This window comes from Protobothrops mucrosquamatus, unplaced genomic scaffold (genome assembly GCF_001527695.2).
Source record: "Protobothrops mucrosquamatus isolate PMUCROS unplaced genomic scaffold, P.Mucros_1.0 scaffold212, whole genome shotgun sequence".
Lineage (NCBI taxonomy): Eukaryota > Metazoa > Chordata > Lepidosauria > Squamata > Viperidae > Protobothrops > Protobothrops mucrosquamatus.
In genome coordinates this window covers 1,081,308-1,105,978 of record NW_015386566.1, presented here as the reverse complement: position 1 = coordinate 1,105,978, position 24,671 = coordinate 1,081,308, and the positions used below count along the sequence as shown (strand labels likewise).

Below are 24,671 nucleotides of genomic sequence, written 5' to 3'. Positions count from 1 at the left end.
GGGGGGGGGGAATCCCAAGCAACTCTGTCATTCATGAGTGTTTATGCTTTACATAGGCTTGTTCCACAGCTGTGCCTAAAACTGCTTTCCAACATCTGGATCAATTCAACCTCCAGAAAGTAATTCAGTTTCTCACCATCGTTGTCAATCAGGAAGGGGACATTAGGAGTCAAGATCTCATAGTAGCAGATCTGGCTGTACTGAGGGGAGCAGTCACCATCAATAGCTTCTACCCGCAGGATGCGATCATAGAGTTTCCCTTCCGTCACGGCCACGCGATAAAGCTTATCCACAAAGACTGGAGCAAACTCATTGACATCGTTCACCCGCACGTGCACTGTGGCCCTGGGTGGAGGAAGGGGGAGTAGTAAGCAACTAGATCCAGAGACCCTTTCTTAAAGGAGAAAAATGCTAGGCTTTAGCAGTTCCTCCACCTACCTCTGTACTATTACTGTGCATTGTCCCAAAGGTGTTTTTCAAAAGGCAACTGGACTAAAACTGAAGAACTGAGAACTGAAAAAAGCTTCTTGGATGAGAAGCAAAACATTTTCAAGGAAGAAAACCCCCCAAGAAAGTCCAGTTGCCTTTTGAAAAGCACTTGTGGGACAACCATGATCTGGATGATTGAGAATCTCCATAGACATATTATTGTACATTGATTTACTTCATCAGACTGTTATAAAGATCAGTAAGATCAGAATGCTTGCATATTATACTTCATAAGACTCCTATAAGGATGTCTCAGGAGACTCCCCTCTATTCTTACTATAACGCTAGTGAACTTTTTTTTTTGAGAAGACAGCTTTTAGGCCTTCCCTTCCCATCAAGAGAATTACTCTTCCAGCAAGCTTTATATTTTTTCATGCAATGCTTTGAAGGTAGTCAAACTTAGAGAGAAATAGTCCTAGAGTGGACTTTTCAAGAAGAAAATAATGAGCATCGGAGGAGTTAAGCTCTTCTTTAACTGCTAGCATCCCTTCTCATTTGCAGGTCTTCCATTGCCACATTGAAACGACAGTGGAAGACATGGGCAAGACCTTTGCTTAAATGACAAGCAATTCTTCATAAGCTTTGAATTGTGTTGAGAGAAGCATTTTAAATTAAACACTAGCTTCTACTGATATACACATTATGTTATGTCACCAATGTGATCAATAGGAAGAAATCGCAGAATTAAATGCAAGAGGCTCTTAAACATCTCACTGCAAGCCAAGAAGCCATTCTACCTACTTCCTGAATGTAGACCACACTAGTATACTCCAAGAGACTTAGCAGGTTCAGAGGGAAATCATTACAGCACTGAATCTAATAAGTCTTACTTGTGGGACTTCTTGGTGTTGGCACCATCAGGACCCTCACCACAGTCATAGGCCTGGATGGTGAAAGTATGTTCTTTATGAGCTTCACAATCCACTGGCTCTTTTGCCCGGATCAAGCCCTCTCCTGTGGCTTTGTCAAGGATCACTGCTTCAAAAGGCACTCCTGCCCCGTGAATTCGGAATCCACAGATCTCACCTAGTGTCCCAAAAGCAAATTATACAAAAAAGAAGAAAAAATGAGATATTAAGAAGAAAGGAAACATAGGAACGAAATATTATCTTTTAATTCTCTTTTATTCTTCTCTCCTCTGCCCTCTTCATTAGCATGAAATAAACAACCTTCTCAAATAGAAAAGCTGGATAATATTAAAGTTAGCAGAGGAAAAGGCTTCTGTTCAATCCATACATAATTGGATTCCTTTGAAACATTATTATGCCCAAGTCCCATTAAAACTTGGTAAGATTTTGAGGACTTCCAGGTTATTTCAGCAGCGTAAGTGCTAGGAAACTTCTTACTAGACTGCTTGATCTAGTGGAGAAGCACAATTAGGCTTTGGCTGATTTGCTTTTTTTTCCCCAATATCCAAATATCAAGTTAAAGATTCCCACTGTTTTCTAACATTCACCAATTCAATAGATTGCAAGCGCTGGAAGGAGCTAATAGTGTCTTCTGACATTGGAAAGTTTTAATAACACAGAAGTACAATTAACAAGAGGCACCCTTACTGGGACCTGGGAATTGCCTCCTTCTGTAGTTGTTATTCAGTATCATTTCCTGGGAAGCCCATTCATCTGAAGCTAATCAGTATTGATTCCTTGCTGATTGAGAATGGACAGCTAATTCAATCACTATATCTGGAGCCATGGGAGGAAAAGACAATGACCTAGATCTAGTTCACAAATCACTCTAGGACAAGACTTTTCCAACTCTGCAGCTGGCAACATCCATCAATATTAAATGAATTTGAGCAATCTCCTACCCAGACAAAGCAGGAATGAATAATTTGCTAGGGTAAGCAAGATTGGTTTAAGCCCCGTCTAAATCATTGGGAACCCCCTGCTACCCCATAACCCACAATTTGAGATGCCCTGCATTAAGACTGTCTGATATGGGACTTCAAGTTATGCCTTGTGGCGTGACGGGCATAGGAAGACAGAGCTCCATCTTCCATGTTCGATTTCGCCCCGCTGGGGACCCTAAAAAGGATCAAAAGTCACCACAGAGAGGCAACGAAGAAGGAGAGGGATCCTCGTCAATTGTGGAGGGGTGGTAGCCCTTCTGCTGGATCTGAGAAGCCCTCCAAACTGGCGGGGTAAAGACTGGTTATATTCATGTGGCCAGTCAAAAGCTGCTGACAACCAAAGATAAGCACTTACTAGCAATTTTTGAGCAATGTGGATGGAACTGGGTGAGACTTTATCCTCTTTTTATGATCTTAATACTACTTTCCTGGAAAAAAGAATGTCCAAAGCAAAGAATCCTCCCCCATGGGAGAGAGAAGGGAAGTTTATGCCCCACTCCCTCAGGAAAGAAAAGCGGCGAATTAATTGCTTTGGGGGAAAATAGAGAAAACTACAAGATCAATTTGAAATTAATACAGATATATAGCTTTGAAATTTGGGGACTAAAAGTACCTTTGAGACTTTTTTTTTTAGAAAAGATATTTGAAAGTCTGTAAAATAAGCTTGGATTTGGAAAGTTGGAAGACAGTGTCAATGACATCTAGTGGCGAATCATGGCACTACAATTTATTATGCTTAAAGGAAACTTGGCTTGAAGCCTGGACTTAGATAAGACTCTTTGTTGTTCCTGGAAGCTTTCACTTTTGCATACTGCAGCTGGGAAAAGGGAAAAAAACCTCTTGGGCTGCTTACCTGTGTTGTGGACCCTATTGGACTATAAAGAATACATACAAAAACAAAATGAGTGTTCCATACTTAGCCTCAAATGGTAAAAAACCATCTTTAGCACTTGTCTCCAAAGCCCCCCGCTTGATAAACCAACAAGAAAATGTTGATGAATCTTAGAAAGAAATTCTTTCTATATTGAAATCAATTCAAGAGACAATTGTTTTATTTCATGATGAGACTAAAAATAACGCAAATGAGATAAACGAACAATTTTCTAATCTAAACTTACTAATCTAGACAATGACTACAAAGAAGGAACTAGTAACCCAGAAAACAGAAGGAAAATTAGAAGAAATGGATCCAAAGATGGAGGATCTAAAGGAAGGAATTAACAGACAGATACAGACAAATGAAAAATTAGAAGATGCATTGATAACACCGGAAATGGAAAAGACATCTTACTTGTCAAGATCTCAGAACACATTTGAGGATAAGGAAGAGCTGATTGAATGGATGACAAAGCTGTTAGGAGAAATGCTGAATATTGACAAACAAGAAATGAAAAGAAAAACTGAAGGAGAAGGATGAAGGCTGTTTAATGAATATAAATGGGTTGAGCATTCTTCCAAAAATACTTCAATCAAATTCTCTTCCTCATTCCAAACAATATATACAAAAACAGAGGAAGAATTACTTGATGATTCAAATGCACTGACTTGGAAAGTTATTTGGCAAAGGAAGAAAGCTAGAGTAAGACTGAAGAAAATAGAGGTTTTGACCTATTAGATGGGATATTATACTATTAAACAGATGTTTGAATATGGTTAAGAAAATAGATAACTGTTAGAAATAAAAGTATTATTATAATTAGAAAGATAGGATTTGTAACTAGAATATTATACTTTGTTATGAGATGGGAAATATGAAAATTCTAAAAGGATTTGAATAAGGAAAGCTTTTGGTTATCCAAATATAATTTACTATGAGAAAATTATAAGCAATAGAGATATTTTGAACATTGATAGGAAATTAAATTTTTTAAAAAGCGGGAAAAACAGGATATTGATTGAACAAATGGATTTTAAGTGCAAATGCAATTGAGATATGTTCTGGCTAGAAAAGATATTATAAACGGATGCTATTGATATTATGTATAATACCAGAAAAATGTGATGAAGAAGTCTATATTTAATTGTATATGTATTAACAGTAACAAGAACTGTATTTGCCCAGTGTGGAAAAATGCATATCACCAGAAGAAGAGAGGACCAAGGAAACACTGGATGGTGTAGTATTGGAACTAGACTGAGAAAGTTAATATGTACCACTGAATTACCAATGGACCCAGACAACATGTTGCTTATTAAGTACTCATAATTGTAGAATTAAAAAATTAATAAAATATTTATATATAAAAAGACTGTCTGATATGGTATAGGTCAGTGGTGGCAAACCTATGGCACAGGTGCCACTTGGAGCCCTCTCTGTGGGCACACGTGCCGTTGCCCCAGCCTCGCCTCCCCTGTGACCCCCTCTTCTCCAGCAGCCCCCCTGAAGGAGAGTTGCCCCTGAGCGTGGCCCACACGGAGCAGTGCAGCCAAGGACATGGCAGCCAGGCAGCATAGACAAGACTCTGCCCTCACACCCCATCGTGCACAGTTGATGCTGCAGGATGTGGGCAGAGGGCGTGACCGCCATAGTGCTGCTGGGCTGCCTGGGCGATCTGCGAAGGGCCCTGCAAGCAGTGAATGGTCCTGCGGGCAGGCGGGGGATGGGAGGGTGGAGCAGGGGCGGGGCAGGGGGTGGAGTGGGGGGGGGCCGTTTTGGGCACTCAGTCTCTAAAAGGTTCGTCATCACTGGTATAGGTTCTCCTGGACTAGAAGACCTCCAAGGTCCCTTCCAGCTCTGTTCTGTTCTGTTCTGTTCTGTTCTGTTCTGCTCTGCTCTGCTCTGTTCTATTCTATTCATGGTTTGATTCAGCCATGAGATAGGTAGGTAGGTAGGTAGGTAGGTAGACAGACAGATAGACGTGGGGAAACTGCACTTTCACTAATATATAAATATATATAAAAATGTTTCTCTTACAAGATCAACATTAGTCACTGTTGTTTATGGCCCAGTAATGGAAATATGTGGGAAACCCAACTAGAGAAACACATCTTGTAATCAGAATTAAAGAATGGATATATACAATAATTTCAAATGCTCAATCCAAATTTAGTTGGGTCCTCTCTGTGTGTGGGGCCTGAAGAAATGATCCCCCTACCCTTCACAAAAGCAATTTAATGAAATTCACTGGTCCTTTGTTCATTTCTGGTCCCAATTTGAGACGTTTGCCTAAATTTATACAAGATTTCACATCACTGGTGTTTCAGTATCTAGAGCACTTTTTTTCCCCCATTTGTTCCATTCTTTACTCTAAGGCAGAATTTCCCAACCTTGGCAATTTCCAGACATGTGGATTTCAGCTGTAGTTGCTGCTGGCTCTTTGTGGTAATTTAAGTCTAGCACCCGTTGCTATTCTGGTGTCAAAGATGATTTTATTCCTTCAAGTTTTTTCATATATTAATTGCCTATTGCAATAGAGGGGCATTTTTATTTATTTTTTCAATGTATTTCTGACTTTTCTCCCCCTTCAACAGTAATCTCTGTTTTACTGTTGCATCTTAATTACTTTTCTTTTTTAAAATATGCCATGCTAAGTATGCTTTGGAACCTGTTTGAAGGTTTCCTGTTTTACGCACTTCGTAAAAGAAAAGAAATGAAACATGTGGTGAGGCAGATGCTCCGTGCTGCTCTCTTTTATGTGGAGCTATTTCCTACATAAATGGGCCTCTGGCATATCATGCCTCCCAACACAATTTATAAAGCCTGTCGAATAGTGTTAATTGGAAAGCGCTATTCAAGCATTCAGAAAAGGAGAATATACTCGCTACAAACATTCCCAATCAGCTCTGCCTCAGAACATCTCTGTATACAACACAACAATCTGCAGGGAAAATGCCTTTCTGTTTGAATGTACTGCGTTCGTTTCCATTCAAGCAACAACCCTGATAATACAAGCCTTTTGCTTGTGTAGAGAGCAGAATGTTTACAGCTGCACATGAACAGCTTCTGCAAACATCCATGCTGTATATCCTATGTGGTGAACGTCATTCTAAAGGACAATGAGCTTAGGATTCAGAGATAGCACTCACATACAGAACAGGCTTCTTTGACAAATGTGAGAACCCAGCTGTAGTCCAGAGAGGGAAATGAGTTCGCTGCCACCATATTTCCTATATGTCAGAAGCTTCGCTCCTATTATCAACCCCTGACTTGATCAGGAATAATTTTATAGTACCCATTAGGGTATGCCACTAAGATGTAATATTTGAAGACGGCATACATTATGGAAAGTACCGTAGCTTAGACTTTACACTGAAACATTCCAACATTAAAACTGTAGCTTTGGGCCTGCAATATTATGTGAAATCTTTCCATGGAACGTCACAAAATACAGCTCCTAAGGCAAGTCACATTGTCAGAGATTTCTACGTATGAGAAAGTCTAATAACTTCAAGGATTTTTTTCATTCCTCGCTGCTAGGCAATTTCACTAATCCATCTTAGTCCATCATATTTATTGATTCTGCTCTGCAAATTTAGATTATATATTGCACAAATTATCTTGAACTGCAGTTTTCTTGAGCTTCCCAGGAAAAGAATTAGTCATTTTTGGCAGGAAATGCAGACAACTCTGCTGATATGTTTTAGAGGAACAGTAGCAGAATTGTCATGGGTTTGGAGGACCAGTGTGCAATCTCTGTTACATGGGGGAAAAAAATGATAGGAAATACTCTGTTAGTATACATGCTTTATTAATGCTGAGAGGCTGCTGACAATGGTTTTTGGAGGACCAAGTCAACTTAAGCCATCCACAGAACATGAGATGCTGAAACCTTGAGAAGCAATGTCCCCATAAACACAAAGGCTTAGAGGCTGGCTTTCTTTAGTCTGTCCTTTGAACCGATACCTTGTGCTGAATTATTACCCTCATCCCTATGTATCGTTGATTTCTTATATTTGTATAGATTTACTCTCTGTCTGCCTCATACAGAACAAGCTACCAAAGCATATATTTCTAAATGGAAACTATTCTTTCTTTAATAACTGGGTTAATTAGGTGTTAGCTTTGGTTTGTAAGAAAAACAGATTACAGTAGTGATACAAAAAGACAGGAAGATTACAAATGAAAAATAACATTTAGTCTTGCCATACAATACTTGAGGCAGGACAACTGCTAAATAAATAAAAAGGATGTCTGAGCTGGGTCAAAAAACCTGGAACCTAGTCTAAAGGAAAAGAAACTGAGTCTTTGGTCCATATCTTCAAATTTAACTCCTTCTCCCAAAGCCCTAACAAGGGGGAAGAGGGAATGGTAGCAAAAAGAGATTAAAATGTTGAGACCTGGTAGACTTCAGGTCACAATGACCGTGGCTAATTCCCAAACTGGGATGTTAATCTGGATCAGGCTTCCTTACAGCTATTATTTAGTAAGGAAAAAAAAAAACCACACACACACACCAGCTAATTCATTATTTAGTCACATTGTATTTGACCCTTCCTTATGCAACTATAGTCACTGATTTCACACAAGCTTCATCATAGCATTTCTGTTTGGCTTCGACTTAGTACATGGACCCATACATTCAGGTTTGTAGACTATGGTTTAGGCTTTGGTGCAGGGCATTGGAACAGATGCTTTCACAAGCCACACTTAAACTCTGGCTGTGTATGAACTTGAATGCAGCTAATGAAAAGCCTATGAGCTCTCCTGCCAGTCACATACCTGCATAGCGCAAGGGTGCATCCTTGTCCAGAGCGAAGAGTGGAGGGTTCAGGAGGACCGTGTTGTCATTCTCCATGACAATGCCTTGATACTCAGCTTCAATCCAAGGCTTGTGCTTGTTGGCTAAGAGCATTGGGAGTGCAAAAAGGATAATAAACAACACAAAAATCAATATCCTCCGAGTTCCCATCCAATGACATTTATAATGCCTCTCATTGTACCTCACTGGCAACTGTGAATCCTCTTAATTGTTTTCTCAAGTTACATTTCATTCTGCTCCAGAATGAGCAGAGGAAACACTTGAAAAACCCATACAATCCCACCCTCTCCAATAACCTTGGTAATAATTAAGGCTGCAAATTGTGCACGGTTCATTCAGGGAATGTCTGTGTGGGGCCAATATTCAGTAAGAACTATTGCAGCATAACTGTTCCGGCAGTCCTCGATTTACATCAGCTCATTTAGTGACCATTCAAAGTTACAATGGCACTGAAAAAAGAGACTCATGACCGTTTTTCACACTTACGACCATTGTAGCATCCCCATGGTCACATAATCAAAATGCTTGGCAACTGACTTATATTTATGATGATTGAGTGTCCTGGGGTCATGTGATCACCTTTTGTAACCCCGTGATGAGCAAAGTCAGTGGGAAAGCCAGATTCACTTAATAGAAATAGCACTTAGATTGATGTGTCCCTTCACAGTGCTTTACAGCCCTCTCTAAGCAGTTTACAGAGTCAGCATATTCCCCTCAACAATCTGGGTCCTCATTTTACCGACCTCGGAAGGATGGAAGGTCTGAGTCAACCTTGAGCTGCTCAGAATCGAACTCCTGGAGTGAGCAGTGAGTTAGCTTGCAGTACTGCACTCTAACTACTGCGCCAACATACGGCGATTCACTTAACTGTGGCAAGAAAGGTCGTAAAATGGGCAAAATGGGACAAAATCACTTAGCAAATGTCTCACTTACCAAATGTCTCCTTTAGCAACAGCAATTTTGGGCTCAATTGTGGTTGTAAATCAAGGACTACTTGTAGTTAGATGGGGGGACTCAGAACGGGAGATCCTACTAGTCAAATACGATCAACAGTCCAAGATCAACGTTCTGTGCCATAACCTTCCAAGCTTGTCATCTATCAGCAGAGGCTGAAGCAAACCAAGGAAAGATTTTTCCCCCCCCAAGTATCTCCTAATAGGAGCTCAAATGCTCCTCAGTGACAATGAGCCTCTCTGGAAAGTACTCCAGTGTTTGTGCTGACATTTAAGCTAATTCACAGGGTCTGGGTGAGGTTAAATGGAGAAGCAGGTCACACAATGCCACCCTGAGCCCCCGTGGAAAGGATTAGAAAAATGTATCATAATCCAGCCCAGAAAGGAGTGGTACATCCTGGTTATATCCTAAATCCTGCTGGTTTCCACTTGCCAGAGCAGAAAATGTGGAGGTATTTACTGAGGCTTTTCAGCTCAGAGAATTGTTATAGATTGGAACAATGTCAATAGCAGATTTTCACTTGCAGAACTCTGAGTAGCTAAGGCCCCCTCCCTCTGGCAGGGTATCAAGAGAAGTATGAAGGGATTAGGAAGGTATTTTAATTCCTTAACGTGTTGCTTAAAGGGACATACGTTATTTTATTTTACAACAGGAGCTTTCTCTTTTATTGTAGCTAGAATTTTTATAAAGGACATTATGGCTAAAAAGCAAAGAGACTGCCTAGGAATTAGCTGATGATTTTATATGGCTGTCACCATGTCAGATTCTTTAAAAACATATTTAATCATATTTTATAGAGCAAATATTCAGCGCTATTCAGAATCTAGATAATTTGAAAAATATCACTGCATTTTCTTTAGTTTCTTAGGGACACACGCTCACACACATGTATACTTTCTGTCCAAATAGATTTTTAAAGTATAATTCAAAAGGCTAAAATCAATATAGATTAGTATTAATGCCTAGGTAGTAATCACAATACTCTTGTGTATTTTTACACATTATAAATCTTGTAAGTTAAATCTTTTCTGATTGGTGAATATTTAGAAATATGTACATTTTAATTCAGATAAGAACAAATACACGAGGGAGATCAAATTAGAAGGTAGCTTAAAACAGCACAATTTGCTCTGACATAGACAACTCTAAAAAGAGAGCTTTTGACAGACACCTTTAACGAATGAAGGCAAATATACGTGTGTCCCGGGATAATGTTGCAGGATTCAATCTGTGTCGGTCACCGGGAGAGAAGTTCCCTAAGGATGGGCTCCAGCACAAGTCCGAAAGCTCAGAAGACTCTGGCCCCAGTGACTGACCCAGGCTGGATCCTGCAGGCACATTTATCACCATCATTTAAAAAATTCCAACAGGATATGTACATTTCCTGCTGATCATATTCATCACAAAAAAGCCCTTTGCTCTCCAAAAATAAACCATCTGAATTTCCATAGTAGGGATCACAACAGAGAGATGTGAAGGGACGGCAGAAGAAATAAAAGAGGAAATGAAGTTACTTATATTTAGTTTTCTTTCATCGTGACAAAATTATCTTAAGGTTTCAAGCATGGCTCAGGTATCTTCACTTCTGCCCTCTCTATAGTCTTCCACAGTCCTTGTGTCTCCTGCTCTGTCCTGGCATATGCCATTTTCCTCCTGGCCTCACTTCGTAGCCTGAAATGCTAATCTTGTTGGCTGGAGCCAGTCCAGGCTCAACAGTGAGGCAGCAGCCAGCAGGAGGCTCCGAAAAATGTCACAAGCCCAGAAATAGCAAATTAATCTTCATCACACAACCTCCAGGGCAGGGAAAATGGAAGATGGAGATGAGGGAGAAATCGTTATAAATTAACACTCCTCCTCACTAACCAATCCCTAGTAAACTGGGTCTCTAGAATTAGATCACGGTGTCCTAGTTACAACCCCTATCTCTCCACATTAAATCCTCCAGATAGAATTGTGTTCCATTCATTCATGACTGAGCAATCCTATGACTACTTTAGGGACGTTCAGAATTTAAGGACATTTTTCCATACGAGATCATTAGGAACTTTAGATAAAGCATCAGACCCATCTCTGAAGGTCATGAGTGTCAGTGGCAAATCAAACAGCTGGAAGCTAGCTCCATGAGAATATTTCAGGTGACATCATTAGAACTGACCCTGCAAGGTGAGCAAACCATCTCAGAAAAAGGACTTAAAGAGGTCAAAGTGGAAGCACAGCAGTCATCTGCTTTAAGTAAGAACATGGAGGGTTTATATGGTTAATCTTCCCGGCAGGCTGGTCAGTGTTTAGCATGAAGGAAATGCCATTTGGTTTTTTCCAGCTCAAGTACTTTGATGTATCTCATGGTACTCTGTGCCAGTTCCAAGATTATTTGCTGCTGTTTTATCCTTGGTAATTTCTTGAAGGGTTATTTAGCAAGAAATGCAAGCAGATTCTTGCAGGAGAAGTAAAGCCAAAGTTTACTTTGAGGTAGCATGTGGACCAGCAAGAACCATGTAGTCAAAAATATATTTTGTCTAGTATTAGAACACAGCATCACAAGCACTGGTCAGAAAATGAAAATCTCTCACAGGACACAGAGAAATAACACGTAACAGATGTAGTATTAACACCAAGATAACAGCCATGGCTACTGGCTCCAGTGGCTTTTGAACTGGCTTAGGCAAATCCATTCCTCTCAGTAACAATTAGCGCTAAACAGCCAAGAGAAGGCCTAGAGGAGAACAGTAGTGGAGACAAAGAACAGGCGCAAAACATCGTCTTCAGGTTCTGCCTGTTAGTCTCCAGAGGCTTCCAATTAGCCAGTTTCAAAAGAGGTTGTGGGACTAGGTGGTTTAATTTAGCCAGGAAGTTCTTTTGAAGCACTTTGGTTCATCAGATGGTATTGAATTGAATTGAAAAGATGTCTAGAAAGGGCTTCAGTTAGAGACTTTAAAGCCCTGGTATATCTTTGCAGCCAACCAAAACTGGAAGAGTGGAAAATAAGGTGAATCAGAACACGAGAGCTTTTTTAAAAAATGCTATACTGCAGCACAGAATCTGAAGATGTGGGGTTATGGCAGAAGAATGTAAACTGGGGTATTCATCTCGCCAGGTTGTTTTCAGAGCTGCCATATTTAAACAAATAAATAATCCAGCCCAAGTTGCATTCTAGTTCACTTCTCTCCCAAGTACAGTATGTCTCTAAGCTGGTATCTTACGTATATCACCTGTCCCCTCTTCGGTACCCTTGTAACACCAAGCTCTGGCCCCACCACGGCCCTTGCTTCAAGCACGGAAAAGGGGGATGATTGCCGTGTAAGGACAATGAGCTGGTGAAGGGAGAATAAAACCTCTGCTGTTCCTACCACCAGCCACCTGAAGAGCCCTGGTTTGATGATTTCTCAAAGGCCACAAGGCCAAGTCAACCCTCAGTGGCTACGTGCACTGAGGATTGAGTACCGGGGAGAGAAACTCCACTCTACTGTATCTGCAGAACCAACAAGCGCACTGAATCCTAATGCTGCTGCATTGCCCTCCCCCTCCCCATGCCAATGTTTAAGGAAGAAAGCCAGCCACCGTAATAGGAATCAAATGCTTTTTCACACTCCATCTCCTTCCTTTGCTGCAAGCTGGTGCTGAAAGATGACTCAATCTCCCCCAAAATATGCAGGACCTAGCTTCAGCCCCTTCCTTTAGTTTCCACGCAACACTATTTCTAACAACTCTTGTTCTGGTGTGAAGACCTGTAAGCCTTGATCAACCTACCCATCTCTCTCATTTTCAGGCACACAGATATATGCGTGCGGATATATTGTCCTGCGTTCGTGTTCAGAATACTGAAGCTTCCGTAGACGAGCAGCCCCCTGTTCAGCAGTTCACCCATTTATAAATGCATTCATGGTTTCCCTATCCTTTGCTTGAAATTAGTAGATTTTGCAGTAATGAACTAGATGGACTGACAAACCAACCAAGACCCCTAAGGCTGCAAGGAAGAGAAGATGGCAACTAGCCTAGAAACAGAGGAGGTAGCAAAAGCAGCTTCATCACGTTTTTGATCCTAAGAGACTGGAACACAGAAGGAGACCTGGGAATTGCTGGGCGTATGATAAATGACAGGCGGAAAATGAACGTAGGGGAGAGATAAACAGGAGGTGTAGAGGTGGGTTGGCCTGCAATCCGAGGAAACAAAGCAGGAAAGGGGGGGGGGGGAAGGGATCTGATGCTACAGAAGGAAGCAGGTGAGAAGATCCAGCGGAGCAAAATAGCAAAAGCAAAGAAGCCCCACGTTTAGCTCCAAGCCCTATTTCTCCACCCGCTCTCAGCATTCCCGGGGAATAGATGGGATGGATTAGAAGGCAGGAGAAAGAGCTGCGCTCCAGCTTTGACCAGACGGGAGAGGCACGGAGGGCGCTCAAAGAGCTTCCCAGCCACACACCCACCCAGCCCAGCCCAGCCCTCTCCTTGGGGAGTCCGGGCGCCTCGACTCGCTCACCTTTGTTGCCGAGGGCGCAGGAGACCAGGAGGAGGAGGAGAGGGGCGGAGGCGAGGGGCATCCCCCAGCCCATTTTAGAAAAGCCTGGCAAATACCGCTTCGTGGCCGGGAGAGGCTGGGTCTCGCTCGCCGAAGGAGAGTGCCTTGACGGCTGTCGCTACGAGCTGCTCCCACCCAGACCCAGGGCTCGCCTGTCGAGGCACTGTCCGGGACGGGGCGCCAGCTGGAGCTCCCGGACGCCTCCTTTCTCGGGTCCGGCCCAGCCTCTGTACTGCAGCATGATGTCAGCAGCGCCCGACGCTGATTGATGGGCCCTCGCAGCCAATACGAGGGGCGCCCCAGCCAGGTGCTGCAGGAGAGGGAGGGGACCGAGACTTAGGGGTAGGGGTGGGGGGCGTGGGAAGGCCAGAAGGGAGGGAGGGTTTTCTTTTGCTGTGGGAGGGGGAGGAGGGCGGGGCACGTGCATACACGCGAGCGCCCCCCCCGCGTGCAGGCAGATAGAACAAGGAACTTTAGAGGGGCTTGCAGCTGGACATGAGGGGTCTTTTCCCCCTCCGCTTCCCCATCCCCGTTTTTCCCTCTGATTTGCTAGCAGGGAACTGGAGGAGTCAGGGAAAAGAAACGCACGCCCAGTTCGCGCACCACAAGTTGAAATCCAAAGGACGCTGCTGGAAGGGAGATCTGCCCCCCCCCCCTCCACCGCGATCTACTCTAGGTTGGGCTGGCCACAGACGCATCTCTCTTAAACTGCTTTAGGATCAGACAGTGGCGTGAGAAAGTTCGCGGTAAGACCTCCAGGTGTCCGCAGCTCTCTTGCTGTGATGGGGAGTACGGAGCAAATGTTGGTTCACGCATGAATGTTCCCAGGCTGACATCTTACCGTGTGATGTGGGCAGCCCTCTTCCCCACCCCACCCCCCACCCCCGTGAAATAAACCTTCCTGTCTGTGATGATCCTTCTCATACAAACTCCCATTTGCAGTCTATGTTCCCTTCAGTTGGTAAACCAGATGCCTGTATCAGTGCGTAGACCAGACTTCAGTTGGCTTTGGAGACGAGCCAGTCACTCCAAGGCAAAGAGTAATTTCCCCACAGGCACGTACAAGCTGGGATGACTGGAAGGGTGATTGAAATTTGACTCTGAATAATTCGCAGAACTATTGTCTGCGGTAAGTTGCATCCCTGTGATTCATTCACACACAAATCCCTCAACGGATGTGCATATGCATGTGTAAATCAGCCCGAAGAAGGTGCTAATTTTGCTGGAGGGGGGTTGCTTTCTTGGGTAACCTAAGAGAGCTGCGATTTGGCCGTGAGCAGAACAGTTTTCTCTTGGCTGTAAGTTCAATACACAGAGTTGAGCCACTCTCTCTTTTTATTTTCACTCTCCCACAGAGATGGGCTGCCTTTACTAGAGTGTATTCGGGGTTGCCCTATAAATGCATGCGATACCTTATAACGATTTTAAAATACAGTGTATAAATTTGAGAGAGGTAAAGTCAGCTATGGAACCCAGTTTCAGAATTCTTTCCAAAAACCACGAAGAAATGCTCTGGTTTACTCCAGTTTGGGAAGGAGCAGAGTGCCTCTCCCTCTTCAGGACAACTTCTCCCGCCAGCCATCTAGAAGTAGCCACAAAGATTTGCGGGGCTTCTGGGGAAAAGCCTCACGTGCCATATCACTCCTCGAAAACTGGGAAGCCATTTTGATGTTTGCAGTGACCAAGCCTGGGTAGGGGTTATCTCAAGTGAGCAACCGCTTCTCCTCGTGCCTGGCATTAAACTGTCATTAAACTCTCTGGCTGTGTCTTCACAATGTGCAGATGACCCGTGTGGGTTCAAATCAGAGATGACTGAATTGGTGGGATCGCATAGCACAGTGAACTATTGCTAACTGCACAGACAGGGTTGCTCAACGGCATGGATGCGAACCCGTAGGTGCCCTTAGGCAGACAATTATTTGGAAAGAGGAAGTGAGCAGGAGGCAACAGTGGTAACTGCTGTCGCTCTATACGGGACTATTGAAATAGTTAGAAATTTCTGCCTGCTGCTCGTAAGTAGAGCAGTCTTCCAGTCAAGCTCAGCGGCTGGTGACTTCGTGGAAACATCAAGGCAGTTTTCTTGGGAAGAGCACGGAAGCAGTTTTTGGCCTTGACCGGGATGCCTTGACTGTTCAACGTACCCTTCTCACATAGCTTTGGGATTTACGAGTGGTCCCCTATCCACGTAGGAAGCAGCCCGGACCCTGATTAACTTGCGCTTTGATAAAAAAAAAAGAGTGGAGCGATTGGCGATTTGCAAAAGTCGTCGTATTTCTGGTTTTTTTATTTTTCATTTTTCCTCCTGATAATAATCGGGAGAAAAGGAGAAGGAGAAAAGCGAAACGCAAAGGCTCCGCTCGCGGCTCCCCCCGCCCGCGCGGACTGGAGCGGAGTGACTCTTAGGGCGGCGGGACTCCACACTCCCGCGGCGCTACATAAAAGGCCGGGGGACGGGCGGGGAAAGAAGTCGAAGCGGCGGACTCAGCAACGCGGCGGCTAGCGGGCTCTCTTCAGCTGTATCAGCTGCCGCCTCTTTTCTCCCCGTCCTTCCTTCCTTCCTTTCCTTCCTTCCTTCCTTCCTTCCTTTCTTCCTTCTTTCCTCTCGGCGAGCCTTCCTCCCGTTTTCTTTTCCGTGCCTTCGTCCTCCTCTTGCGCTGGGATGCCTCCCAATCTTAGCGGCTACTACCGCTTCGTGTCTCAGGACAATATGGAGAATTACCTCCGTGCCTTGGGTAAGCAAAGCCTTCCTCTCCCTCCGTTTTGTTGCTTCCCTCTCCCGGCCGCCAAATCGCTCCCCTTCAGTTTGCGACGGTGGTGGTGAATGCTGGTGGGACTGGTGGGCGCCCAGAGCGCCTTTTTCAGCTCCACATGGTTGGTTTAGGCGCAGGGGTAGGCAACCTTGGCTCTTTTATGACTCGTGGACTTCAACTCCCAGAATTCCTGAGCCAGCATGGCTCAGCTTGGAAACATCTCCATTTCTCCTCAGCATGGCTGGCTCAGGAATTCTGGGAGTTGAAGTCCACGAGTCATAAAAGAGCCAAGGTTGCCTACCCCTGGCTTTAGGGTAACTGTGCCAACCCTCGGATGTCAGTAATCTGGGCAGAGTTAAACTCCAGGATCTCTCTTCACCCCTAAAAGGTTATGATACTCTGGTCTTCCTAGGAGTTTTCTTGGTGGCACCAAGCTAGTCCACCTTGCCCGATTTCAGAACAGCTAAACAGAGATTGCTCCTGGCCAGAACTTGGATGGCAAAGCACCAGGGAGGAGCAGAGCTGACAGAATACACTGAAGCTGAAATGCCTTGGCAAACCACTTCCATTTTATCAAGAAAATTCCTGGGCTGAGTCTACATCATCACCAGGAGCAGTGCCTGATTCATGGAAATCTTACCCTTCCCCAGCAATTTATAATCAATATCAATTTGTATTATGTGCTCATTGTGATCTTCAAGGAACACAGCACTTTCAAAACTGCTGTATTTATACAGGTAGACGGGAGAGAGAAATGTGCCTGGAGGCCTCCAAATTAATTCCTGGCAGAAGGGAGATTTAAATGGGGATTTCCTGATTTGTAGCTCAGGCATTTAGTCAGTGCTCTGTTTTTTTAGGGCAGCTTGGTGAGAAAAGACACGGTTATTTAAACAATTGGGTTAAAAGAATGGTTTGTCTTTGATTCACACTGGCATGTGTGTCTTTTACTATATTTGCTGCCTTGGATTGGTGGGGGGAGGGAGGGAAGACGTAAGTTAAACTAGGAGAGTTGCATTCTTGTTTTCATCTTCCTTTATTACTTGGCCAAAATGAGGAAGAACTGAGGTAATGCATACAGGGGACCTGGTTTCATGCATTGTTCCTTGTTGTTTATTCCCACCGCCTTTGGGGTTCACAGGCAGCATTCTTCATTTATTTCACTTTTGTTCTTGTAATCTCCTGGTTAGATATCAATGTGGCCCTGAGGAAGCTGGTTTGTCTCCTGAAGCCAGACAAGGAGATCATTCACACTGGTGACCATATGACTGTTCGCACCATAACTTCTCTGCGAAACTATGTCATGGACTTTGACCTTGGGGTTGAGTTTGAAGAGGATCTGGGGCCAGTAGATGGACGCAAGTGCCAGGTAAGAGACAAAGGCTTTGGTGAAATGCAAGTAGAAACTGGGTCAGTCCCTTTCTGTAAGAAAGAGCTTCCCTGTAGAAGAAACACATTGTTAACATTCAGATTCTTGATCCAGAGTTGAATGGGATCAACAAAGTTCTTCAGAAGCTGATTTTCTGCCAATTTCCAAGCAAGCAAGAGGGAGTTAATTCACACATTAATTCAGTCTTATTTATACAACTAACCCAATTTTATGAGTAGTCAGCTTACACCAGGACTCTTAAAACTATTCTTATGAGCAGTCTCTATGCTGGTTGCAAAATTTCCTGTTCCCAAGACCTACAAATCCCTCGTGATAAACTGTTCACATGATGAAATAATTTGGACAAGTTTTTAAATGCAAGCTAGAGCTTATCCATTATGTAAAATAAGCTCCATTTTAGCTGGCAAAACTTCTGACTGGTGGTAAAATGCATGTTGTAACAGACACTTAATAACGTCCCTTTCTTTCTGCAATATCAGGCAAGCAACAAACAGGAAATGTATTAAAATTCTGATAACTCTGGATTGAATTCAGACTAGTAGTTTGAGTAGTTTTAGAGGTAGAGCCAGGCACACTGCTACAGCTTAAGGAATACTTTAATTTATTTTGTGAATAAATCATTTCATTCATTTTCATAAATGAAATCATTTTCATAAATGGGAGATAGATAAACTATTCGTCAGCTAAGCCAGCCTAGCCATCTTTAAAATGCATGGCATTACAGTTCCCATCATTCTCAGCCAGTTTGCATAAGCTAAGCATACTGTATTGCCTTAAGAAAACTTTCTTGAAAGGAAGTTACAAGGCAAGGGAAAGGACAATGAAAAAACCCTACATATATTTTAGGGTTTAAATAAAATGTGTCAAATATTTAAAGTGCCTAAAATTATTATGACAATCTTCAACAACACTGGAAGTTAGCCACTGTTTCTTCAGATTGCTGACAGCGTTCAGAAAAAATGAATGGCTGAACTAAGAAATAAAATTTGAATTTTAAAAATGATTAACCCATATATGTGACTTTGAACCTTGGAAAGGTTAGCAGTGAGTATTGTTAGTATGTCTACTATTTTCTGGCTAAGAGCTAAACTTCATACCCAGCTTTGGCTGTTTTCAAATCAGAAGAAAAAGTCTCAGTGTTAGTGGGATAGGTTGCACATCAGCTGTAACCCACATTCAGCACATACTGTACTTCTCTTTCCATAGATCAGCCTTCCCCAGGCTGGGATCCCAGGGCCCAGAGGGTCTACAATTTAATTATATTGCTGTGCTGGCTCTGAGTGTCAAAAGTTGTGATAATATTTTGTAGCTGTACCTAAACTAAAGATTTTCACTGTAGCATGGATTTAGAGAAGGGCATTGCCTTTATTTTGTTTTGTTTTTCTTGGTTAAAGAATTGGGGGTGTGTGGAATTACAATCCCTTGTCTTGGATTGGTGTCAGACTCTAGGGTCCTTATTTCAAAATAAAGCTTACGATTGAAGATGGAAGAGAGGATTAAGACTTCTCTCCCCTCCTCTGGAACAATGGCTTTCTTTTGCATTATTTTTTTGCCCTAAATTTTTCTTAACAGGCTCAGTTCTGGGGAAATCAGCATGCCCTGAGGGGGGGGGGAATCACAACAGTTATGAAGGCAGATGTTTGGAAACTTAAATTCTGTCATGTGTAAGCTTTAGTCATGAAGTAGAAAGGCAGTTTATTTGGGGTCTGCATCTATTGAGGTTTAGGCAGAACAGTTCTCATGGGGATTTGCACACATAAGACTTTCAGGCATATCTTCATTCCCATTTCTGTCTGTAACAAAACAACGCAGTTAAGACTTTCCCTTGGTGTCCTGGATGGCTGCTTGAACAGGGCCTGCATTACACTGAGCTGCTTTTATTTTACGGCATGTTCTGTCTTGTTTCCAACAGAAGGCCCTTTCCTATTTTAAGTGATGTCATTGCCCCTTTCTCTTTTCTCTCTCTCCACCCCCCCTTGCTCACTCCCGCTGCTTTCAGACAACTGTTTACTGGGATGGAGATCAACTGGTGTGTGAACAGAGAGGAGAGAAACAGAACCGGGGCTGGAGGCACTGGTTAGAAGGGGATCAACTGCATCTGGTAAGGAGGAGGAGGGGGGTCCCTAATCAATTTTTTCTACTTCTGCTCCCATTTTCAAAAGCACAGAATGGGTCTTCTTCCCCACTTCCAGCTCAGAAAAACCAAGAGTTCGGCCAACTTCTGTGTGCTTCCTCAGGGAGGCAATGGCCTCTTGACAAAAACATCCTTCCCAAGAGTTCAAAAGTTCAGTCGGCTGAGCAAGGGAGCCACCCATTGTCCAGCACTCTTTTTTGAAATTTGATCGCGGCTCCTGGGGCATCAGGGAAGGAGCGGAAATCAAAGCAGAGCATCCCGGTGCCTGACACTCAGAATTTTAGCCTTAGTGCTAGTAAACAACATGTTATTTGCAGCTGCCCTCAGGTAAATGGTTCCAATGGCAGTTTGGCAGAGATGGGCTTTACGCGCCTTTCCGAGCGGTGTCCTCTCTCTCTGCAGTTCATGGCTTTCCCCTCTAACACAGGCTGCTGGGTCAAGTATGTAGGGAATGCTGACATCTGGGCTGAATAAATACACTGAAAAGCTGGGAAGAAAAACTGAATTGTGATGATTGTGCAGAGAAAAAGTGGGTTCTAGTATATTCTGAGAGATAGCCCAGTCTTACTGAAAAGTGTGCCACAAATTTCCAGCAATGCCTTGAAAGTCAGGGGTAATTTGATGAGACTGTGAGAAAACAGATTATTGGTTGTATAAGGTAAACATCCCTCTCCCCCAATCTCCCCACCCAATAGCCAGTCTTAAGCATTCTTTTCTTAAAAATGCTTAAGTAATGCTTTTTGCATTTTTAAATAACACACTAATTTACAAGCGTAATTTACAATAATGCTAACTTAATTAAGAAGCCACATCTTTAATAATGAAATATTAGGGTAATAATAAGAGCACTAAATAAGGCATTCTCTTCAGTCTCAGAATGGACTGAATTCCCTATCTACAATTCTTCAGTGTTCTTCAGCTCTCTGGTACTCTCTAAAAGCTAGAAAGTTAGAAAAGATTAAATAAATCCAAGCACAACCAATTGTTGACTTCCACCAGGGGACAGTTAGGTGAAAATTCACTTGCACTTTTCAGCTGGCTGGGGAATTCTGGGAGTTGAAGTCCACATGTCTTAAAGTTGCTAAGGCTGAGAAACACTGCTCTAATGCTGCCATCTAAGAGTCTAAGTAATTTTAGTCTCTGAACTTCGTGGTTTTATGCCCCTTATCTATAGAAGAAAGCAAACTTGTGCAATAAGCCGGCTCTGGTAGGTATGGGCTTGCTCCAGGATCCTCCCCCCCCCCCTGTGGCATTCCTGATTGAAACAAGCTGTTCCTGCACTATAGTACAAATCCTCGGATCATACCTTCTGAAAGAAACAGTAAAGTACTTAAGACCGTGATGGAGGGGGACAAATCCACCTCAGAAGTTTTCCTTTGAAATTAAAGCGAATGGGCATGAATTCGCTTACAGAATTCTTCTTTTCTTCAATGAATGTTGAGCTGCTCAACTTCCTACTGGATTGTCTCTCCTGCTGATGGTGGTGGAGGGGCAACAGGTTTGCCTTATCTAGTTGAATCAACTAGTTTAGGTCAAGTAGCTACTTTCAAAGGCAAGTAGGGGCCCCAAGCAGAGTGGAAACTCAGCACAAGACACATACAACAGAAACGTCATTTGGTTGACTCTTTCCCCTTGTCCCTGGTATCTTGTTTTAGGAGAACTAGATTACTTTTGTTGATTTGAAAGCAGCCAGTTACTAAAAGTATCCACAACAAATCTTTTTGTAGGCCTTTGAAGTTTGCCGCGTATCATCCCCTTTCCCCAGTATCTGACACAACAGCCTTGTGCTTCAAAGTCTCTTTGTGAATGTGTCCATTTTTTCTGAATGTATCTATTTTGAGCAGTACAAACAGTTTTTAAAAGTAAACTCTTTTTTTCTGATGAAATGTAGCTTGGGCTGTTGTTTTCAGCATTTCCCTTTAATATATGCATACAGAATTGTATATCTGGACAACTCTGAATGAATGAAGAAGTGCACATATAAGGTTGTCTGTAGGTTTGGAAGGTGCAAAGTAGAGATGTTCACACTGAAATTTCTGTTGTATTTCTATTGATGGCAATTGTTTTTGTGCTAGGTACAAATAAAAAACAAACTGAACCTATTTGTTGGCTGGCAGATGACAATGTTCTCTAAGGATTCAAGTATAACTGTACTTCTTGCTTCTTGATTGACCTTTTCTCTTTTAGCGCATGACAGCAGAGAATGAGGTTTGTGTCCAGATATTCCAGAAAGTGAAGTGACCTCAAACATCGTGCCTACCAGTGAGATGTGCCAACTTCCAGATGGACCTGATACTGGACACCAAACCAGATGGAGAGTCAAGCAAACTATTCATATCTTTGCTTAACCTTTCCTCTTTGGATTAAAACAATAAAGATGACCAAATGTGTGCATTTTTTTATTGATGACTGAGACATATAAGCAACATGCTTTCAATCATCTTCCTGCTTTTCAGATTAAGACTTCCATGCTTATCTATTTCTGTCTGAAGTGGCAGACTATATTTTGATTGTGTCATTATAATTTGGAGTGGTTGGGGCCTCATGCAGCTAATTATTTATCCAAACCCAAACATCTTGCAATGTAGTTGCAGTTTGATCATCTTAAGAATATGGGTTCTCCTGACCATACAAAAAATTATCTTTGCAAATATACTGTTACAGAGCCAGACTTAGTGCTGGGATAAGACAGCATCCCACATAAATGTGACCAGGTAAGTGATAATGTCTTTGCATTAAGAAAAAATTAGCAAGACAGCATATGCTGGCAACCAAAGTCTTCTGTAGGTGAGGAGGGCTTGTGAATAGGGTGCAGAAAGGAAAGGACTTTATTTTTGAATAGGCAAAATTGAGCAAGTATTGAAAAAAAAGGAAACTGGAACTTTAAGAAAGAAATCCTTTCAGAATAAGAGTTTTGCCATCCTAAGCAGGAGAAGGAAGTAATTTATCACATCAAATTCTCCGCCTGAGAACTTTGGTAAGAGGAGACTGTTAAATAAGGAATGGAGCCATGAAATCCTTTCAGCTTAGGAAGGAAATAGAGTAAGACTGATGCTCCGTAAATCAGAGGTGGATAGCACAGTGCTAATCTGGAAGCTTCTTAAAAGTTTGCTTTGGCCAGGAACAGGAATTTTGCACATGGCTGAAGGGAAGCTGAAGTTTATCAGTTGACATATTGGATTTGCTGCTTGCTGAAGTGTATGGTTCTGTGGTTTTCAAGAAGTCTGTTCCTTGCTGCTGCTTTCAGTCCTGATTGATCGTCTTTCAAATGACTCTGTATGTCCCAATCACTGCCTTGATTCCACTGGCCCTGCTTGGCTAGTCTCCCTTGAGCTCCTTGAAATAAAAGTTACTTCAAGCAAATCATTCAGGAGTATTTTCCAAAAAGTCAAAATGGTGGTTGCGATGGTGCGATTGAAGCCCTGCTTTGTTTTTATAAGCATTGCACAGATGGCACATACAACAGGTTGAGACTGGATTGTACTATTGTGGCCACTACTTTTTTTTTAACTGCATTATGCAGACATCTCTCTGACTTTATTCCTGCCACTAACATTTGGCAATTCTGCCTCCTTTTTTCTGTAACTGTTGAATCTACTTGTACAAATAAATCTACATTTACCAAATCTCCAGCCACATATATATCATTCACCCCCTCCACCATTGTTTACTCCCCCTTTCCCCCAACTCATATAAACCACAAAGTAGAATCCCATGCTTGTAAATATGAATAATTCAGAAACTCTACGGAGGAACAAAAGGCATTCATCTCCATTGTTTCTTTTCTAAAAAAAAATGTTAGCCATTGAACTCTGATGTTTGTGAAGTGCTATCATGCCTGATAACCAACCTTATTAACAACAATTTAAAAAATCAACAATGGATAACACAACCATATTCAGCAGTAGGTCCTCATTGAAACTATCTACATAGAGGGAAGCATGTAGTGGGTACCTGAAAATTCTGTCTTAGGCGCAGTACTTTTCAACATCTTCATAAATGGCCTAGATGGGGGAACAGAAGGGAAACTCATCAAATTTTCAGAGGACACTAAACTGGGGGGAAATGCCAACATTTTAGATGATAGGCTCAAGCTTCAGAAGAACTTTGACAAACTGAAACACTGGGCCTTACTCAACAAAATACAATTCAGTGCTGAGAAACATAAGGTCCTACACACAGGCAAGAAAAACCAAATGCACACTTACAGAATAGGTGATACCTGGCTCAATGGTAGCAACTGTGAGAGGGATCTAGGTGTCCTAAGAGACCGCCACTTAAGTATGAGCCGGCAGTGGGCTCCAGCTGCCAAAATGATAATGCAATACTAGGTTGCATCAACAGAGGGATAGTATCAAAATCACATGAAGTGATAGTACAATGAAGTGATACTGCATTGGCAAGATCACACTTGGAATAATGTGTCCAGTTCTGTTCACCACAATAGGAAAAAGATGTTGAGACCCTAGAAAGAATACAAAGAAGAGCAACAGAGATGATAAGGGCCTGGAAGCTATGGCATAAGGTGAACAATTGAGGGAGCCAGATACAGCTAGTCTGACGAAGAGAAGGATCATGTGTGATATGATAGCAGTCTTCCAAGACTTAATGGGCTATCACAAAGAAGAAGGGGTTGACCTATTCTCCAAAGCACCTGAGGGCAGGAAAAGAAGTAAGGGGTGGAAGACCATTAAAGAGAGATTCAGGCTAGAACTAAGAAGAAGTTTCTTGACAGTGAGAACAATTAATCAGTAAAACAGCTTACCTGAGGAAGCTGAGGTTCTCCATCACTGGAGGTTTTCAAGAAGACACCAGACAACCATTTGTCCTGAATGGTATATAGGGTCTCCTGCTTGAGCAGGAGGTTGGGCTAAAAGACCTCTAAGGTCCCTT

General features: G+C 42.6%; 2 protein-coding genes across 3 annotated transcripts in view; one reads left to right on the top strand and one right to left on the bottom strand.

Annotated features, from left to right (window-relative positions):
* The window catches only part of CLSTN3 (calsyntenin 3), a 37,712-nt gene extending 24,171 nt beyond the window's left edge, over positions 1-13,541 (bottom strand). The window contains exons 1-4 of the mRNA XM_015814031.1: positions 13,469-13,541; positions 8,001-8,123; positions 1,320-1,515; positions 137-345 (exon numbers count right to left, since the gene is read on the bottom strand). Coding sequence (XP_015669517.1) covers positions 137-345; positions 1,320-1,515; positions 8,001-8,123; positions 13,469-13,541 — 601 coding nt within the window. The remainder of the gene's footprint in view (positions 1-136; positions 346-1,319; positions 1,516-8,000; positions 8,124-13,468) is intronic.
* Positions 13,542-15,943: 2,402 nt separating this feature from the next.
* Positions 15,944-22,171, top strand: RBP5 (retinol binding protein 5). 2 transcript variants are annotated; one of them, XM_015814067.2, is made up of 4 exons: positions 15,952-16,239; positions 17,445-17,623; positions 19,644-19,745; positions 21,966-22,171. In XM_015814067.2, the coding sequence occupies exons 1-4, from the start codon at positions 16,167-16,169 to the stop codon at positions 22,017-22,019; spliced, it is 408 nt and encodes a 135-aa protein (XP_015669553.1). In that variant the 5' UTR covers positions 15,952-16,166; the 3' UTR covers positions 22,020-22,171. The 2 variants fall into 2 exon arrangements, with proteins under 2 accessions (XP_029139591.1, XP_015669553.1); XM_029283758.1 differs by lacking the exon at positions 19,644-19,745 and having other exon boundaries at positions 15,944-16,239.
* The last annotated feature ends 2,500 nt before the right edge of the window (positions 22,172-24,671 follow it).

What these genes read in the sequence shown, in the direction of transcription:
- RBP5 (XM_015814067.2), top strand. Translation starts at nt 16,167, where the DNA reads ATGCCTCCCAATCTTAGCGGCTACTACCGCTTCGTGTCTCAGGACAAT. An exon ending in GAATTACCTCCGTGCCTTGG is followed by an intron (nt 16,240 to 17,444) that starts GTAAGCAAAGCC and finishes TCTCCTGGTTAG; the next exon opens with ATATCAATGTGGCCCTGAGG. An exon ending in AAGGGGATCAACTGCATCTG is followed by an intron (nt 19,746 to 21,965) that starts GTAAGGAGGAGG and finishes TTTCTCTTTTAG; the next exon opens with CGCATGACAGCAGAGAATGA.